Here is a 21,383-nt window from a genome sequence, read left to right on the forward strand (position 1 = left end):
TAATCATCATTTTTTGATCATCATTTTTGATCATTATTTGATCACCTCATACCATTTTACACCCACCTTTTTATCTACCATTTTATCTATTTCACCTTTTTTAACTAAATTTTGAGCAACTATATGAATTGGATGTTTTAAATGGAATAAATAAATATTTTTAATACAATATACTGTCTCAGTGTACACTATATCCAAACACCATACTTACCTATAGAAATACCTTTTCGCAGCTTCGGGTGATCGAGTGCCTGTTCCACCTTATATACTTACCTGATCTATTTCCTTAACCGCCTCCGGACCGCCTAACGCAGGACCGCGTTCCGGAGGTGGCAGCTGCAGGCAGAGTCACGCATATACGCGTCATCTCGCGAGACGCGAGATTTCGCTCAAAGCCGGCCCGCACATGCGCATCGCGGGCCGGCAAAAGTTAGAGGAGTATTTTGTCAGCAACCTGCCAGCCAATGATCGTCGCTGGCAGGTTGCTGATTTTTAAAAAATCTAATCACAAGCCATCTAAGGGCTCTTTCACACCTGCGTTCTTTTCTTCCGGCATAGAGTTCCGTCGTCGGGGCTCTATGCCGGAAGAATCCTGATCAGGATTATCCCCATGCATTCTAAATGGAGTGAAATACGTTCAGGATGCATCAGGATGTCTTCAGTTCCGGAACGTTTTTTGGCCGGAGAAAATACCGCAGCATGCTGCGCTTTTTGCTCCGGCCAAAAATCCGGAAGACTTGCCGCAAGGCCGGATCCGGAATTAATGCCCATTGAAAGGCATTGATCCGGATCCGGCCTTAAGCTAAACGTCGTTTCGGCGCATTGCCGGAGCCGACATTTAGCATTTTCTGAATGGTTACCATGGCTGCCGGGACGCTTAAAGTCCTGGCAGCCATGGTAAAGTGTAGTGGGGAGCAGTATACTTACCGTCAGTGCGGCTCCCCGGGCGCTCCAGAGTGACGTCAGGGAGCCCCAAGCGCATGGATCACATGATCGCATTGGACACGTCATCCATGCGCATGGGGCGCTCTGACGTCATTCTGGAGCGCCCCGGGAGCAGCACGGACTGTAAGTATACCGCTCCCCTCTCCTACTATGGCAACCAGGACTTTAATAGCGTCCTGGGTGCCATAGTAACACTGAACGCATTTTGAAGACGGTTGCGTGTTCAAATGCTTTCAGTACACTTGCGTTTTTCCGGATCCGGAGTGTAATTCCGGCAAGTGGAGTGCACGCCGGATCCGGACAACGCAAGTGTGAAAGAGCCCTAATACCTTATATTTATATATATTATATAAATATAAGGTGTTAAATGGCTTCTCTGCTCCTCTGCTGGTCCTTTTGGTCGTTTGGTTCCAGCAGAGGAGCAGACCTCACAGTGAGTACACCCAACACCATACTTAGCCCCCAGATCACACCAATTAACCCCTTGATCACCCCTGTCAATCACTAGTGAAAGGGAAAAAAGTGATCAGTGTAAACTGTAACTTTTTTTTCCCACTAGTATTGACTGTTAGGTTTTAGAATAGTTTAGGTCCCTTGGTTAGGTAGTTAGCGCCAGTTAGCGCCCAGCCCACCGCAGTCACTGATTCGCTGATTAGCGTATCGCTAATCAGCATTTGTACTTTTATAGTATCTGTAAGTGATCAAAACTGATCACAGTCAGATCTATAATAGTATCAGTGTCACCTTAGTTCGCCCTCCACCCAAAACGTAGTGTTTGCCCGATCAGGCCTGATCGGTCGCCCACACGTGCGTTCACCCACGCCGGCCCCGCCGCAGTGACAAAAAATTATTTATTTTTTGATCACTGCACAATCACTTTACAAGCGCTGCGGCGATAAAAAAATCAGTTTTGATATTTTTTATCAATCGCAGCGGCCTCTGGTACTTCGCTAGCCTCCCATTTGTAAGACAGGCTTGCTTTTTTTCTTGGGTAGTCTCAGGGAATACCCCTAAATTTAGTAGTCCAAATGTCAAACAGGGGGTATTCTTCTGAAGAGGCCTACAGGATTCTGACCCAGTCGGATGAGGAATGGGAACCCTCATCTTACAAATCTAGCGGGTCAGAATATGAACCTGTAGAAAGCAGTGGCAGTCTGACCCAAAGTTCAGACGAGGAGGTTGAGGTCCCTGATAGCACCAGGCGTACCCGGCCCCGTGTTGCTAGACCACAGGTTGCGCAGGATCCGCTTCAAGAGCAGCAGAGTGGGGCTGGCGCTGTCGGATTACGTGGTGAGGCATACACCAGCAGCGCAGCCCTCCCTGGACCTAGTACCAGCACTGCCGTACAACATGGTGAAGTGGCGAGCACCAGAAGGGCAGTTTAAGCTGGTACGGCGGCACGTGCAATAGTTACCCCGTCGCAGCCACCGCACAGACAGGCCCGTAGAGCCCCTAGAGTCCCTGAGGTGCTGGCAAACCCTGATTGGCAGTCCCCAACTTCAGCCCCACCTGTAGTTCCCCCTTTCACCGCCCAGTCTGGAGTTCGGGTTGAGACAGCTCAGATCGGTTCGGCCCTGGGATTTTTTGAGCTGTTCTTGACTGCGGAGCTCTTGGACTTAGTCGTGGCAGAAACAAATCAGTATGCCACTCAATTTATAGCCGCCAACCCAGGAAGCTATTATGCCCAGCCTTTCCGGTGGAAACCAGTCCAAGTTTCCGAATTAAAAAAATTTCTGGCCCTTCTCCTCAACATGGGTCTAAACAAAAAGCATGAATTGGCGTCATATTGGTCCACAAACCCAATTCATCACATGCCCATGTTCTCTGCTGCTATGTCCAGGGCACGATTTGAGGCCATCCTGCGTTTCCTGCACTTTAGCGACAACACCACCTCCCGTCCCAGATGCCACCCAGCTTTTGACCGGCTCCACAAAATTCGGCCCCTCATAGAACACTTCAACAACAAATTTGCAGATTTGTATACCCCTGAGCAAAACATCTGCGTAGACGAGTCCCTTATACATTTTACCGGGCAAACAATACATCCCAAGCAAGCGCGCCCGGTATGGGGTCAATTTGTATAAGCTCTGTGAAAGGGCCACAGGCTATACCCACAAATTTCGGATCTATGAGGGAAAAGATCAGACCCTGGAGCTGGTCGGTTGCCCTGACTACCTGGGGAGCAGTGGGAAGACAGTCTGGGACTTGGTGTCACCCTTATTTGGCAAGGGGTACCATCTTTATGTGGACAATTTTTACACAAGTGTGCCCCTCTTCAGGCATTTGTTCCTAGAACAGATTGGCTGCTGTGGCACCGTGCGACCTAGTCGCCGGGGCTTCCCCCAACGGCTGGTTACCACCCGTCTTGCAAGGGGGGAGAGGGCTGCCTTGTTTAACGAAGAACTGCTCACGGTGAAATTGAGAGACAAGCGTGACGTTTACATGCTCTCCTCCATTCACGCAGACACGACAATACAAATTGAACGGGCAACCAGTGTCATTGAAAAGCCCCTCTCAGTCCACGACTATAATGCACTCATGGGAGGGGTGGACTTCAATGACCAGATGTTGGCTCCCTATTTAGTTTCCCGACGCACCAGACGCTGGTATAAGAAGGTGTCTGTATATTTGATTCAATTGGCGATGTACAATAGTTTTGTTCTCTACAGTAAGGCTGGGAGAACAGGATCCTTCCTCAAATTTCAGGAAGAGATCATCGCGAACCTCCTGTATCCAGGAGGTTCCGTGGCCTCAACCAGCAGTGTAGTGAGCCGTCTACACGAGCGACATTTCCCCAATGTCGTTGCTGGTACCTCAACCCAACCGTCACCCCGAAAAAGATGTCGTGTCTGTAGCAGGAGTGGAATAAGGCGTGACACCCGCTATTTCTGTCCTGACTGCCCTGACCACCCTGCCCTATGCTTAGGGGAAGGTTTCCGGAAGTACCACACACAGGTACACTTAGCATAGGGATTGCATCTCACAGGACAGGCACACAGGGCTATTAGGGCCCTTTCACTCACAGCTGCTGCAAACCTCTCCTTTCACCTGGGATAAAGTGCATAATGTACTTCGCCACATCTTTGGGCGATTTGCGCTTTGCACATTGTCCCATGCGGAAGGAGAGGTTTGTCCTATAAAGGTAAAAAAAAATTTAAAAAAACACCGGTAAGCAAAAAAGTTAACGTTCAGTTCAAAAAGTTCAATAAAGTTTATATGTTCCGTTCAAATGTTATTATAAAGTTAATAAATTTATTGCGTTGCGGCCTGGTTTTTTCTTTTTTGTTTTGTTTTCTTTACCTTCCAGGTGGACCAACCGATCGACTAGCTGCAGCACTGATGTGCATTCTGACAGAAGCATTGCGCTGCTGTCAGATTACACAAAAGTCGGTGTATGCGGCGCTGCAAGACGAAATTTCTCCTCTGCAGTAAAAGATACGTTTGCCAAGGCATATGAGCTGAGCAGGCGGCGGTGTTCATATACTTTGGCAAACACTTTGTATATAAAAAAAATAATAAAAAAATCCTGGCAATGATTTATTCATCCACATCGATTGATGTGAATGGAGAAATCGGGTTTGCCAGGGCATACGAGCTAAGTGGGTATGGATGTTGGGGGCGGAGCTCCTATGTCCTAGCAGACGCCTTTCCCCTCCTTTTTTTTTTTTTTTGGCTGAGATTTTTTCATCCACATTGATCGATGCGAATGAAGAAATCTGTGCCGTTCATTTTTTCTTTCAGCCCAGAGGCTGAACGGAAAAAAAAAATCTCATTACCCGTATGCTCAATATAAGGAGAATAGCAGAAACTCCTAATGCTGGCCATACATGTAATGATTGCGGAGACCCTCAAATGCCAGGGCAGTACAAAGACACCCCAAGGTATTCACTGAGGGGCATATTGAGTCCATGAATGATTGAAATTTTTGTCCCAAGTTAGCGGAAAGGGAGACTTTGTGAGAAAAAAATTCTATGAACTCGCCATGCCCCTCATTGAATACCACTTGGGGTGTCTTCTTTCCAAAATGGGGTCACATGTGGGGTATTTATACTGCCCTGGCATTTTAGGGGCCCTAAAGTGTGAGAAGAAGTCTGGGATCCAAATGTCTAAAAATGCCCTCCTAAAAGGAATGTGGGCCCCTTTGCGCATCTAGGCTGCAAAAAAGTGTCACACATCTGGTATCGCCGTACTCAGGAGAAATTGGGGAATGTGTTTTTTGGTGTCATTTTACATATACCCATGCTGGGTGAGATAAATATCTTGGTCAAATGCCAACTTTGTATAAAAAAAATGGGAAAAGTTGTATTTTGCCGAGATATTTCTCTCACCCAGCATGGGTATATGTAAAATGACACCTCAAAACACATTGCCCAACTTCTCCTGAGTACGGCGATACCAGATGTGTGACACTTTTTTGCAGCCTAGGTGGGCAAAGGGGCCCACATTCCAAAGAGCACCTTTAGGATTTCACAGGTCATTTTTTACACATTTTGATTTCAAACTACTCATGAAAGAATATAGTTACATTAAAACCAAGCACACCATTGTTTTTCTTGTGAAATTCCCAATAAGTTTGATGTGTCACATGACCCTCTTCCTATTGAAAAAACAAAAGTTGGATTCAAAATGGCCAACTTCAAAATGGCTGCCATGGTCACCACCCATCTTGAAAAGTTTCCCCCCTCACATATACTAATGTGCCACAAACAGGAAGTTAATATCACCAACCATTGCCATTTTATTAAGGTGTATCCATATAAATTGCCCACTCTAAACTCTAAATCAGTTTGTGGGTATATGTCCCTTACTCACAATAAATTATCTAGCCTGATGGGAACGTTAAAAATCAAAATAATAAATCTTTATTGGTGAAGAATGTTTAAAAATATAGGGAATAACCCCACTAATAAATAAACAGGCTTAAAGAGGCGTATCTGTTGTATGGCTCAGTACATATTGCTGAATACATATAGCTATATACAAATAGCCTATTATATACACATATCAATGAATGGAGTGATGTGCAGATATATGAAGTACTTTATTCTGCTGGTGCTCACTAATCCATACTACACACCTCCACTAATAAAAATAAGTCACTGAGGGCTGACTCATCAGGGTAAATAGTATGCCCCAGACAGCTATCATAGGACACAGTTAGCCCACACGCTGCCTATGACTTTAAGTGACCAGCCGGTCACTCACTACTGCCCTCACAAGCGACTGTTCTCATCTAACAGCAATGTATGAGGCAATTATTACACATAGCTGAATAATGTGTCCAGCTTTCTGTAATTAGCTCAATTGGCTCAAAGCATTTCCATGCCTGCATAGACTCGGCACTTCCTCAGGAGCCTATTGCTATAAGAAGCACAGTTTAAAGGATAACTGTCACACTTAGACCCTAATTTCAATTTTCATATATGTAGTTAGTAATAACCTGATATTCCAGAATCAGTTACTATTAGACTGACTTACCCCATATTTAATAAGATTCAGCCCTTAGCAACCAGTCTGCATAAAAATGGTATTACTTACCGGTAATTTGATTTTACAGAGCCCATGACAGCACCACCGGAGAGAGGAGGATCCGCCCCACAGAGACAGGAAACCTGCAGAATAAAACGGGCGGGCATACTCCTCCTCGTCAGTGAGTTTTCCAAGTATCGGAGGAAGGCCGCCACATGAATTAGACATGCAATTTGTATAAAGGGAACATATATTATATATATTCTTTTTTTTTTTTTATATAAAATTTTTTTTTTTTTTCTTTTTTTTTTCTTTTTCTCTGCACACCCGTGTAATAAAGAAGAACCACCAGGGAGGGAAACCCAGGGTGCTGTCATGGGCTCTGTAAAATCAAATTACCGGTAAGTAATACCATTTTTTCCTATCGCCCATGACAGCACCACCGGAGATTTACTAGAGTAATCCATAAGGGTGGGAAGTAGAAAGAAGAACCCCTTTACCAAAGGAAGGATCACCAGAAGAGTTCAAGTCCAACCTATAGTGCCTAAAAAAGGTCAAAGGGGAAGACCAGGTCGCTGCCTCACAAATTTTCTCCATTGGAACAGAAGACCTCTCAGCCCAGGAGGCAGCCACTGCCCTGGTTGAGTGGGCCCTTAGGCCCCCCGGGGGAGACAACCCCGATGAAAGGTAGGATAAGGAGATGGCTGACACGACCCACCGAGATATAGAACTCTTTGAGGCAGCAGAACCTTTGTTTCTCCCTTGAAACTGTAAGAAGAGTGAGGAAGATTTTCGCCAGGAAGAGGTAGAGGACAGATAGGCCAAAAGGGCTCTCTTGACATCCAGACAGTGGAGAGATTCTTCTTCCTCAGAGGAAGGATTTTGACAGAGAGTGGGAAGAACAATCTCCTGAGAGCGGTGGAATTTGGAGGCGACTTTTGGAAGAAAAGCCGGGTCAGGACGGATGATAACTTTGTCCTCTAAAATCAAGGTATACGGAGGGTTGATGGAGATGGCCTGGATCTCCCCAATCCTCCGAGCAGAAGTCAAGGCTATCAGAACGGATAGCTTTAGGGTAAGGTGCTTAATCGAAATAGAATCAATGGGCTCAAAGGGAGGCCCAGACAAAGCTTTTAATACCACCTCTAGACTCCAGGGGGGGGCTTTTGGAACTACCACCAGGGAAGACCTCTCCACAGCCCTAAAAAACCTGGCAACCCAAGGGCTACTAGCTATGTTCTGATTAAACAGAATCGACAGGGCAGAGACCTGAACTCTCAGGGTACTGACTGATAGACCCATTTCTAAACCTTTCTGGAGAAACTCAAGAATAGAAAGCAAGGGAGCAACCCTAGGTAGGCTCCTTAACTGGATCTGGGCAAAATTTAAGAATTTGTGCCAAACTCTGCTATAGATCTTTATAGTAACCTCCTTTTTACTTTTTAGCAGGGTAGAAACCAAGGCATTAGAGAACCCTTCCTTCTCTAATAACCACCTTTCAAAATGCAGGCCGTTAAATGTAGGCTGTCTACAGCTGGATGTCTCACTGGTCCCTGGCTCAGAAGGCCCCGGACCGTCGGAAGCACCCAGGGATCGGCGATCGACATGGTTCGGAGTCCCGTGAACCAGGACCTCCTGGGCCAGAAGGGCGCGATCAGGATTACTGTGGCCCGCTCTTCCCTGATTTTCCGTAAAACTCGGGGAATCAGGGGAAGAGGGGGAAAGGCATAAGCCAGGCGGAAATTCCACTCCTGTGTCAAGGGCGTCTATCCCACAGGGGGATCCCGCTCTGCTTAGGGAATAGAACCTGGCCACCTTCTTGTTTGAATACGTGGCAAACAAGTCGATTTCGGGAACTCCCCAGAGATCTACTATCTTCTGGAAAACAATGGGGTCTAGGGACCATTCCCCCTGGGACAGGGTATGGCGGCTCAGAAAATCTGCCTGTCTGTTCTCTACCCCTCTGATGTGGACTGTTGAAATCGAGGTGCATATTCTTTCTGCTAGACTCAGAGTGACAAAGGCTTCCTCCATAAGAGCCCTGCATCTTGTCCCTCCCTGCCTGTTCAAATAGGAGACTACAGTCCTGTTGTCCGAAAGGATCCTTAGGTCCTTCCCTTTTATCTTCGGAAGGGAGGCCCTCATCGCAAGGCCGACTGCCATCAATTCTTTCAGGTTGGAGGTTCCTTGAATGTGGGCACCCCACCCCCACGGGCTTGCATCTGTAGTCAGGCACACCAATCTTCCTATTTTCCACGGGATCCCCTGGACGAGATTTTCCGTATCCAGCCACCATGATAGTTTCTGTAAGGTCTGGACTGAGATCTCCATTTTTGCATTCAAGGACCGGCTTTCCTTCCAAGCAGACAGGATTTCCCACTGTAAGGCTCTGGAGTGCAGCTGAGCCCACCTTACTCCCGGAATACAGGATGTGAGGGAGCCGAGGACCGACATTGCTGTTCTTACTGAAGTAACCGGTCTCCGGGTTAGATCCTGGATCTTGTTCTGGATAACTACTACCTTGTTTGTAGGTAAAAGGGTTTTTTGGAGAGAAGAGTCCAGTATTAGGCCTAAAAAGGTCTGCCTCCTCGATGGACGGGGTCTTGACTTCTCCTCGTTTATTATCCACCCTAACCTGTTCAGGATAACCCGGATCTCTGATACTGCCCAGATGCATGCTTCTTCTGTCTGACCTACTATTAAGAAGTCGTCCAGGTAAGGGACGAAGAGAATGTCCTTTTCCCTTATGTGGGCTGCTACTTCCGCCACTAGTTTTGTAAACACCCTTGGGGCCATGGAAAGGCCAAAGGGTAGAGCCTGGAATTGGAAATGCTCCAGTTGACCTTTCAACTGGATGGCCACCCTTAAAAACCTCTGGTGTTCTATTGCAATGGGGACGTGGTAGTATGCGTCTTTTAAGTCGAGAACGGCCATGAAGCATAATGGATAAAGAAGATTGATTGTTGATCGTATTGTTTCCATTTTGAATCTTTTGGGCTGAATGAATTGATTTAATCTTTTCAGATTTATAATGGTCCTGAAAGAACCGTCTGGTTTTTTTACCAAAAAAAGTGGAGAGTAGAATCCTCTGCCTACTTCTTCCTTTAATACTGGGATCAAGACCGATTTCTCTATTAAATTCAGCACTTCTGCCTGTATCACTGATTTCCCTAGGACTGAAGGGGGGACTATGGTTGGAAGGAATCGGGCCGGAGGGGACTGAAGGAATTCCAACTTTAACCCTTGGCTGACTGTATCTAAAACCCACGGACTTAGGGAAATTTTCTTCCACTCCGTTAAGAAGCCCTTCAGCCTGCCCCCAACCGGAATCCTGGCGTCATTGTTGTTCAGGCTTTCTCTTGTCTGCGGAGGACTGGTTAAAGAAAAAATTTCTATTTTTCCTCTGACCTCTGAATCGGTCCTCCCTAGTTCTCCTATCCTGTTCCTGGCTACCCCTAAAGGGACGAAAGGACCGACTAAACCTATTTCTGCTAGAAAAGGATCCTTGAAACCCCGGAAACTTTTTATTCCTGTCTGCCGCTTTATCTAGCAGGTCGTCCAGACTTGGACCGAAAAGGTATTCCCCTTCACATGGAACACCACAAAGCTTGGATTTAGAAGACATGTCTCCAGACCAGCCCTTCAGCCAAAGAGATCTCCGTGCAGAATTTGACAAAGCCGCTGATCTGGCCGCCAATCTAACTGAGTCGGCTGAGGCATCTGCCAGAAAGTCTGCTGCCTTCCTAATTGTAGGGAGGGAGGCTAATATCTCTTCACGGGGGCATCTATTTTTTAATTGGGATTCAAGCTCATCCAACCATACAATAAGAGACCGGGCCGTGCAAGTGGAGGCTATACTAGGCCTAAAGGAAGAGGTAGATGCCTCCCAGGCCCCTTTCAGAAAGGCATCCGCCTTTTTATCCAGCGGGTCTTTCAAGATTCCCGTGTCATCAAATGGTAGGGCCGTTTTCCTGGAAACTTTGGATATAGCCACATCTATCCTAGGTGCCTTATCCCAAGACGCAGAATCTTCCTCCTTAAAAGGATATTTACGCTTGAGACTCCTGGAAATAAATACCCTCCTATTGGGTTTTTTCCATTCTCCTTTAATCAGAGCTGATACATTCCTATGCACTGGAAAGGTACCATGCTGCCTGGACTCCAACCCCCCGAACATAATATCCTGAACTGAGCGGGGCTCCCGAATTTCTTCTATGCCCATAGTCGAGCGAATAGCCTTAAGGAGTTTCTCGGTGTCCTCAACCGGAAAACAGGGTCTCCCCCCTATTTCTTCTTCCCCTGACGAGTCCTGTGACGAGATATCAGAAGGACCACATACTGAAGAAGGGATCTCACCCTCGTCTGACGATGGGGGTTCTCTGGAAGGTGCTCTGGTTTTAGGTTTCTGCCGTTTCTGGGCTACCTGGGATGCATTAATCTCAGAGCGCACCAACGTCTGCAAACACTTATAAAATGAGGGAGACTCTTCAGCCACCGTCCTATCTATACAGGGCTGGCACATCTTCTTATCCCTGGGAAATGAATTACACAGGTTTGCAGGTGAAAATGTAATTACCCAGTGATACTCCGTCTAAGCTATAACAACAGTTATGTTTAGACATTTTCCATCTTACCATTCAGATGGCAAGCCCTTGCTGCATAACGCACATTCTTTATTTTTCTTCTTTGCCCCCACTTTCTTGGGCTTAGCTGGGGCAGGAACTGTGGGATCCTCAGATCGCTTCTGAAGGCTCTCATTCTCCATGCTCTAGCCGGAATAGACACCGGGCCGACAACTGGTGCACCTCTCATAGGCGCCTGCAGATGACGTCACAGCCGGCGTCATGTGACTTTAGGAGCGCTCCACGGCCTACTCACAGCCGGAGCCGCTCCTCTTCCTCCCCCTGGTGGTCAGCGTTCTTCCTCCGGCGCCACACATGCCGCCCTCTCCCCGCACACTGCCGCCCCCTCCGGAGCTCAGATGTGCCTCTGCTGGCTCTGCAACTTCCAGGATCGCAGGTAAGTGGGGGACCCACCGGAGGGAAGGATCCAGCATGTCGCTCTGCAGGCTTCCCATCAGAGACAGGAAACCACACTGACGAGGAGGAGTATGCCCGCCCGTTTTATTCTGCAGGTTTCCTGTCTCTGTGGGGCGGATCCTCCTCTCTCCGGTGGTGCTGTCATGGGCGATAGGAAAAACTGCAATTTCACTATTCAGTTAAGATGGCCGCCACTGCCCTCACCCTGAGACTAATCCCGCCTGCCCTCACTAGCCAGTAACAATAGCCCCCCAAAAGTGTCAGTAACCAGAGCCCTCCCCCTAAAGGGTTAATCTCCTGCAGCACAAAGGGGTCCTCTTACCATATGTTGCTTTCATTTATACACTGAGCAGATGGCAGATCTGCCTTCCCTGGTCTCCGCTGATTCAACTCTGCCTTCTCCAGCTCTGCTGAGTGAGGGAGCGTCTGCCAAGCGCAGGGACAGGGAGAAGTGCACATAGCCCAGGCACTGTTATCAGCTGCTGGGGAGGACCTGACTTTAATCATTTACTTACAGTCCCTGGCTGTCAGTAATCTGACCTTGCACGCTGCGTGCTTCTGCGTCCTCCGTCCTTCAACAGATAGACGGACCATGCCTAGCAACCTTATTTTAAGCACAGGTAAAAGTAGGCAGTACAGGGAACAAAAGTGTGGAATTAAGGGGTAATTGAATACACAGTTAAAAGTTGAAATAGGGCCACCAAGGTGATGTTAATCACCACAATCCAATACTCCAAAAAATAAAAAATACGACAGTTATACTTTAAGTGATCATAGCGCTGATGCTCCAACCCGAATATCAATAACTAGGCAGAATATTGTTGCTGGTCACTTAAAGTCAAAGGCAGCGTGTGGGCTAACTGTGTCCTATGACTGTCTGGGGCATACTATTGACCCTGATGAGTCGGCACTCAGTGACTTATTTTATTAGTGGAGGTGTGTGGTATGGATTAGTGAGCACAAGCAGAGTGAAGTATTTCATATATCTGCACATCGCTCTATCCATGTGTGTATGGTAGGCCATTTGTATTCAGCTATATGTATTCAGCCATACAACGGATACCCTTCTTTAAGCCTGTTTATTTATTAGTAGGGTTATTCCCTATATTTTAAAACATTCTTCACCAATAAAGATTTATTATTTTGATTTTTAACATTCCCATCAGGCTAATTTATCGTGGAATCACTATACAGCAGGGGTCTCAAACTCGCGGCCCGCGGGCCATTTGCGGCCCTCAGTACAATATTTTGTGGCCCGCACCAACGGCCGGCCTGCGCAAAAAAGAATGAATGAAAAAAAAAAATCATCTGACTTACTGTAGTACTGCTGCAGCGCCGCGCCGCCCGCCAGCCTGCGAGTGCCGTCATGGCAACACACGGTCACATGGGCTCAGGGCAGGCCACGGGGGTGTGACAGGGTGAGTGAGCAGCGCCGCGGCGGCGGGAAGCAGCCAGAGCAGAGGGACTGTCAGAGGCGAGCAGTCTGACACAGCCACAGCGGTCAGAAAAAGATTGAATTGAAGAGTCGCAGGCAGCCGGCAGGAGAGTCAGGACAGGTCAGGTTGTGCTATGTTAGGGTAGCGAGTGTGATGTGAGTGATTATAGTCTATGGGGGTCTATGAGGTCCGTAGGCTCCGCTCGGCTCAGTTATGAGCCGAATCCGTCCTTTCCGTTCTCCTGCTCCTATAACGGAGCAGGAGAACGGAAAGGCTGAACGCTGATGTGAACAAGGCCTTAAACAGAATTGGTATAGCCTTTGGCTATTGATTTGTACTCGCATTCAAGGATATTCTGGGCCAACAAGAGGTCATCTTTTTTAGAAAAATGTGAGAGGATACACACTGCTCTGGGGTAGTGGGGGAAATGATATTCATTCTGATTGGTCTCGTCTGTCTCTGGTTAGCTGTATGTGAGAGGATACACACTGCTCTAGGGTAGTGGGGGAGGTTATCTGCATTCTGATTGGTCTTGTCTGTCTCTGGTTAGCTGTAAATGAGAGGATACACACTGCTCCGTGTTAGTGGTGGAGGTTATCTGCATTGTGATTAGTCTTGTCTGTCTCTGGGTAGCTGTATGTGAGAGGATACACACTGCTCTTGGGTAGTGGGGGAAGTTATCTGCATTCTGATTGGTCTTGCTTGTCTGCTAGTTCATATGAGGAGAGCAAGGGGTTATGGGAAGTGAGGGAAATACAGGATGGCCTCAAAGACATGGCAAATATCACCACAGGAAGTGCAGCAGAGGCTATCTTAGGAAGATACAGAAATAGAAGCACAGAGAAATAGGGTTGCTAAGAGCTGAATACAGACATCAGAAAGGTAAAATTAACTGAAAAATAAAGCTTTATGAATATCTTTTCTTCAGCATCACATGTGTTAGGAATTTCATTTATGGTAGTGAAATGGCAGTTACACTTTAAGAGTTGTAGGACTCTTAACAAATTCGTCATATCTCCTTCCAGTACGTTAGAAAATGAAATCTATGGCAATTATAGGCTGGCACAGATTTGCACTAAAATTTATGTCAGTTTTTCAGTAAATTATTGTAAATCTAATTGGGCCCCTTTAAGCCCTGCCCCTCAGTGTGACCACTTTTTTTGAAAAGTCGTGCACCAAAATTTGTGACTTTTTTATGACAGAAAACTGGCCAGAATTACATACTAATCCCCGTTTTTTAAGTGTTGTTTTGCTTTGTGTTGGTAAAGCTTTGTGCTTCCTGTTTGCTGCAGCATCAGGTGGCTGCTTTCTCCAGCTTTTCCAAAAAAAAAAAAAGAAGAAGTTTTATTTTTTTCCAGGAACAACACCATGTCTGTTTATTGGGTTGTGTCTGGCCGCTACATACAATTAAGTAGGGATGAACTGCAATACCACACACATGTGGACAGGTGTGGCATTGCTTTTGGAAGAAACCAAAATCTGTGGAAGATCTACTCAGACTGAGCAAGAATTTTGTAACACATGCCTTACCGTACATAATTTTTTTGGGCAGCATTCAGCAAGTGGGCGCAGAATAAAATCAAATGACAAACCAAAAGGTATGATGGGCAGCACTGTGGTAATGAAGTAATAACGGAGTGCCAGCAGCTTGGAAGGCGATCCACCAACAGCAAAGATAAAAAATTAAATTCCACGGAAGTGCCGTGGAATTTTATTTTTTATAGAATCAAATGAGAGACAAATAAGGTGCAACAACATGCAACAAAATTGTGCCTATTTGGCCTTTTTAATTAGCCTCTCAGAAACCAGATTACAAACTATCATGTTTACTATTATTATTTTTACTGTGCTATCGGTAACAAAATAACATTGATTTCTAATAAGCTCATTCAAAGAGCAGCACTCTGGCTTCAGGGTTAGCACTGGTTCCTTGCAGCTCTGGGGTCCTAGGTTAAAATTTGACCACGGACAACATCTGCATAAAGTTTGAATGTTCTCCCCGAGTTTTCTCCCACGTTCCAAAGACATACTGATAGGGAACTTAGACTGTAAACCCCATTGGGGACAACAAGTGATGCTAATGTATGTAAAGCGATGTTGAATATGTGTGCAAAGTAAATGAAAAGAAGCCACAGCAAAAGAAAAAAAAAATATGCTGTTCGTAAAAGAAACATAATTATCAAACTCTGGCTGCTGCTTTTTGTTTAAAGTTCCTAATATTTGGCAATTTATATGTTTTGTTGGGTTGAAAATGTCCTAAACCAGCATATTTTCAAAATGATAAAACAAAGCAAAAAAAAAAAAGCACAATATACCAGCACTAATGCTGAAGCCATATTTTTCACATTCCAAATTCTCACTGTTCGGTCATCAGCAGTAGAAACCAACCAATTCCTGTCATAGCTCCAGCCAAAGCCATTTACTGCACCATCATGGCCTAAAAGAAAAACATAAAATTGTCACAATGGCAATAAGACATACAACAATGTTTCCAATTAAATACATTTATTATATAAATTAATTCAACTTATGTAAATATCAAGTATGACAATTACAAGTCTCCATTGATGCAACGATAACTGGAGATGATGTGGGCAACATCATGAAATGGCTTTCATAAGAGAACATCACACCAACCCAACTCCTGGGATTATGGTGTATGGTGGCATAATTTAGGGTAGCCAGAACCCTCTAGACTTCATTTCAGGCACACTAACAGCTTGGCATTACATTTATTTGTAAGTAGAACCAGTGGTTTGGCCATTTTTCTAAAATGTCCTAGGAGCCGTTTTTCAACAGGATAATACAAGGCCACATGTTGGTCATGCTACTGTCAGCTGCCTGTGTTGCCTAAATGTGCTACCATGGTATCAGGGCTGAAATTCATACTGTGGCCACCTGACTCCAGATAGAAATCTTGTTCCCAGGGGTTCTGGCCACCAGTCTGCTATGTCCCTATGTCCCCCAGTGAGGCTGTGGGCTGCTTGCCAGAAAGGCCTCTCCTCATCCTGTAGGGTGGGCACACATGTTACATCTGTCTCTTAAAGCCTTATGGGAGGGTGCCTGAACAATAGGTTTTCTAGCATGCTAGTATCCTGTAAAGGTGTCTGCTCTGTTGCCTGCTGGTGTACTGACTTTCTGCCTGTTTACTGGATTCTAAACCACCCTTTTCACAGAACCAAACTTCATTCACTTCCTTCACTGCATGCCCTGACCTCGGACCATTTACCGCTCAGCACGTACTCTGCCTTCCCTGAGCTTGGCCTGTCCCTGACTATGATTCTGGCTGACCCCCTCGGTACCCTTTATCGGTGTCTCTGACCCCCTCAGTCAGATGTCAATCACAGAGTGACTACTTCTAGGAGGTAGCAGCCTGGGGGTTGCCACTGTACAAGGCATAAAGAGTGAACACCAGGGGTCTGCCAGGATAAGGCCTTTAGGATTAGCCGAAAGTGAAATTTGTTGGTTGACCCAGTGGTCCCACAACCACTGCCACAGCATGTACACTCCTCTGCATTGAAACTGCAACACCAAGGAGGACAAGATTATGCAAATTGAGAAAGAAGCAGGTGTCCCTAAAATCTGCAAATGATTACATTTTCTAGCATCTAGCTCCAATCTGTGATGTATGGGAGGGGCAAAAAAAGCCAAATAAAAAAAAATATTTTTAGCCACATGAAACCACAAAAAGTTATGTGGGATGGTTGTGTGATAACTCCTGTTCTTCAGTGTGCCAGTTATCACCAACTGTTGCAAACTGCAAAGGACAGAATCCTTGAATCGAGAGACCTTCATTCACTCCAGCAGATTGCTATGCACCTACATATAGATGTCAGCACTGTTCAACTCTGCATGTCCTGGTGGTTGGGAGAACAACAAACTGAAATGACACCAAGAGGTGCACTGAGGCAATCCGCTGCATATACGGATCATCTGATTAGAAGAATGGCTCGTGGTGATCCATCCTGTACTGCAACTCAAATTGGATGTCACATCCCAAGCGCAGAACGGCAGTGTCTATATAAACCATCAGAAGGCGTTTGCACGACACTGGATTACAAGCCACAAGTCCAGCTGCAAGTGTTTCAGTCACCTCATGCCACCATTCTCTAAGGCCATCATGGAGTACAACAAAACAGCAATGGAGGCTGGAATGAGGTCTATTCTGTACACTGATGAGTCACGCTCTTGTCTTAGATGCAACGATAACTGGAGATGATGAGGGCAACATCATAAAATGGCTTTCATAAGAGAACAAACATCACACCAACCCTACTCCTGGGATTATGGTGTAGGGTGGCATAATGTACAGTAGCCACCCCTCTAGTCTTCATTTCAGGCACATTAACAGCTAAGCGTTACATTTATTTGGACGTGGAACCAGGAGCCGTTTTTCAACAGGATAATACAAGGCCACATTTTGGTCATGCTACTGTGAGCTGCCTGTTTGGCCTAAATGTGCTACCAGGGCCGTCTTTACCAAGGGGCAAAAGGGGCAGCTGCCCCGAGCCCAGTTGCTCCTGGGGGGCCCAAGGCAGCTGCCTCTTGAGCTCTGCTAGCTACTGCCCCGGGTGTCAAGCTGTCAGCTACACAGGGGTGCTGCCGTGCCTGCCGGCACTGAGTCCAGGCATCATGATCGTACTGTGTTAAAGTTGTGATCAAGGACCTTAATGACATCATCACCATGTGACCAGTAACCTAGCAATTACTGGTCACATGGCTATGAGGTCATCACAGGTCCTACCAGGAGTGTTCTGTGGAGCTTTTTTGTGTGAACATTACATCAGAAAAAGGTGAAAGGGGCTGTTATGTTAATATACTGTAAACTACTGTATAGTGGTGGGCTGTATACTGTGTGGGGGCCTGTATACTGTGGGGGGGGGGCTGTATATTGTGTGGGGGCTGTATACTGTGTGGTGGGCTGTATACTGTGGGGGGGGGCTGTATACTGTGGGGGGGGCTGTATACTGTGTGGGGGGGCTGTATACTGTGTGGTGGGCTGTATACTGTGTGGGGGGGCTGTATACTGTGTGGTGGGCTGTATACTGTGTGGTGGGCTGTATACTGTGTGGTTGGCTGTATATTGTGTGGGGGCCTGTATACTGTGGGGGGGCTGTATACTGTGTGGTGGGCTGTATACTGTGCGGGACTGTATATTGTGTGGGGGCTGTATACTGTGTGGTGGGCTGTATACTGTGGGGGGGGGGGCTGTATACTGTGGGGGGGGGGCTGTATACTGTGGGGGTGGGCTGTATACTGTGTGGTGGGCTGTATACTGTGTGGTTGGCTGTATATTGTGTGGGGGCCTGTATACTGTGGGGGGGGGCTGTATACTGTGTGGTGGGCTGTATACTGTGCGGGACTGTATACTGTGTGGGGGCTTGTATACTGTGGAGGGGGGCCAGTATACTGTGGGGGGGGGCTGTATAGTGTGGGGGCCTGTATAGTGTGGGGGGCTATACTGCTGTACTGTATACTGTGGGGGTCTGTATACTGTATACTGTGGGTGCGGTATAGTGTGGAGTGCTATACTGCTGTACTGTATAGTGTGGGGGCTGTATCGCTGTATACAGTGAGGTGCTGTATACTGTGGGCTGCTATACTGCTCTACTATATACTGTGGGGTACTGTATAGTGTGGGGTGCTATACTGCTCTACTATTTACTGTGGGGTACTGTATAGTGTGGGGTGCTAAACTGCATACTGTGTGGTGCTGTATACTATAGGGTGCTATACTGCATACTGTGGGGTGCTGGGGTGCACTGTAACGCTAGGGTGAGCCGAGCCCTGGTCTCCTTCCTGCAGAGCGGTGCCCACTTCCAGCCTGAGCCCAGCTGCCCAGAGCACTGACCCTGAGCCGCTGGAGTCTTCAGACCTGGAAGTATTTACAGTCATTCACTGTACTCTACCAGATGTGTGGATTTTTTGTGTGTGTTGTGGTGGAGGGCGTGATTGCCTTCTAGGGTGTGGGAAGGCGGGATCCAGGGGGCCCAAGTAAATTTTTGCCCAGGGTCCAATCAATATTAAAGATGGCCCTGTGTGCTACCAGGGTCTGCAGCCCCCAAAGTGAAGGAAAGTGCACCGCACATGGGTGGTGTGCTCTCCATTCACTTCTATGGGAGTTCCAATAATAGTCAAGACAGCTTGCTCGGCTATTTTTAGAAATCCCATAGAAGTGAATAAAGAGAGCGCAGCACTTGCACAGCCACCTCTATTGAACAGCAATAGAAGTGAATGGAGGGTGGCGAGGCTTGTGCGGTCTGCTTTCCTTCACTTTGCGGGTGCCTGTCCTGGAGGTTAGGAGACTTGCTGCTGCATCCAATATACAGCACACATTAAAAACAAGAGATCCTGCTCCATCATCTCAACACACCCTCAGAAGCAGTAAAATGAAACAATACAGCAGGACTGAGCAGCATAGTTGGGATTAGAGCACTGGGGTAATATGGTAAAACACATACTAGAGCCAGCAACATTTCTGTGTGTGTCTCTCTGCCTCTGCAGCTGCTTTCTCCTTCTCCCCTTTCATAGAATTAAGGGCAGCATGTAACATCTGTCACTGAAAAGCAGCCTCCACTTGACTTGACCAGTTAATTCAAAAGGGATTGAACAGGTGGGGGCGTTTGAAAATAATTTGATAAATGGATAAAAAGGCATTAATGTGTAATAAGATATATTTACAAATTTTATTATCTAAGACTGTGCTATTGATTTATGAAAATTATTTATAATCAGATATACACTTTAATCCCTTTCCCTTGTGTGTATTTGTGGCCTTAGTGATCAAGCAACTTTGATTTTTTTTTTAATTGTCACATTCCAAGAGCTACAGTATAACTTTTTTATTTTTCCATCGATGTAGCCATATGAGGACTTTTTTATTGCGGGACTTGTAATTTTTAATGGAATCATTACTACTAATAATAATGTAGTAATAATAATCATTACACACAACTGTTTGAATAACTTTTATGAACTCTTTCTAGGGGGAATGTGGAAAAAACAGCAATACTGCTACTGAGTTTTAGGCCTCATGCACACGACCGTTGTGTGCATCCGTGTCCGTTGTTCCGTTTTCCGTGATTTTCTGCGGACCCATTGACTTTCAATGGGTCCGTTAAAAACTCGGAAACTGCACCGTTGTTCATCCGCGTCAGTGATCCGTGTTTTCTGTCCGTCAAAAAAATATGACCTGTCCTATTTTTTTGACGGACAACGGTTCACGGACCCATTCAAGTCAATGGGTCCGTGAAAAAACACGGATGCACACAAGAATGACATCCGTGTCCGTAGGCTACTTTCACACAGACAGATCCGAAGATCCGTCTGCATAAAAGCTTTTTCAGAGCTGAGTTTTCACTTCGTGAAAACTCAGATCGTCAGTATATTCTAACACAGAGGCGTTCCCATAGTGATGGGGACGCTTCAAGTTAGAATATACTATGAACTGTGTACATGACTGCCCCCTGCTGCCTGGCAGAACCTGATCTCTTACAGGGGGCTGTGATCCGCAATTAACCTCTCAGGTGCCGCACCTGAGGGGTTAATTGTGCGTATCATAGCCCCCTGTAAGAGATCAGGTGCTGCCAGGCAGGAGGGGGCAGACCCCCCTCCCTCCCCAGTATTATATTCATTGGTGGCCAGTGCGGCCTCCCCTCTCCCCCCCTAATTAAAATCACCTTCCCCCATAATTGGTGGCCAGTGCGGCCTACCCTCTCCCCCCCTAATTAAAATCACCTTCCCCCATCATTGATGGTCAGTGCGGCCTACCCTCTCCCCCTCCTAATTAAAATCACCTTCCCCCATCATTGGTGGCCAGTGCGGCCTACCCTCTCCCCCCCCAATTAAAATCACCTTCCCCCATCATTGGTGGCCAGTGCGGCCTCACCTCTCCCCCCCCCCTAATTAAAATCACCTTCCCCCATCATTGGTGGCCAGTGTGGCCTACCCTCTCCCCCCCCCTAATTAAAATCACCCCCCCATCATTGGTGGCCAGTGCGCCCTCCCCTCTCCCCCCCCCTAATTAAAATCACCTTCCCCCATCATTGGTGGCAACGGATAGTTCCGATCGGAGTCCCAGTTTAATTGCTGGGGCTCCGATCGGTTACCATGGCAGCCAAGACGCTACTGCAGTCCTGGCTGCCATGGTTACTTAGCAATTTTAGAAGCATTATACTTACCTGCGATGTCTGTGACCGGCCAGGCGCTCCTCCTACTGGTAAGTGACAGGTCTGTGCTATAAGCAATGTGCCGCACAGACCTGTCACTTACCAGTAGGAGGAGCGCCCGGCCGGTCACAGACATCGCAGGTAAGTATAATGCTTCTATTGCTAAGTAACCATGGCAGCCAGGACTGCAGTAGCGTCTTGGCTGCCATGGTAACCGATCGTAGCCCCAGCGATTAAACTGGGACTCTGATCGGAACTCTCCGCTGCCACCAATGATAAGGGAAGGTGATTTTAAATAGGGGGGAAGAGAGGGGAGGCCGCACTGG

At 46.7% G+C, this 21,383-nt stretch overlaps 1 protein-coding gene across 5 annotated transcripts in view; it reads right to left on the reverse strand.

Annotated features, from left to right (window-relative positions):
* Positions 1-21,383, reverse strand: part of WDR27 (WD repeat domain 27) — a 696,346-nt gene that overhangs the window by 434,598 nt on the left and 240,365 nt on the right. For all 5 annotated transcript variants that reach the window (XM_040429334.1, XM_040429333.1, XM_040429335.1 and 2 more), the window contains one exon: positions 15,205-15,326. In XM_040429334.1, coding sequence (XP_040285268.1) covers positions 15,205-15,326 — 122 coding nt within the window. The remainder of the gene's footprint in view (positions 1-15,204; positions 15,327-21,383) is intronic.

Source organism: Bufo bufo, chromosome 4, assembly GCF_905171765.1.
Source record: "Bufo bufo chromosome 4, aBufBuf1.1, whole genome shotgun sequence".
Classification (NCBI taxonomy): Eukaryota; Metazoa; Chordata; class Amphibia; order Anura; family Bufonidae; genus Bufo; species Bufo bufo.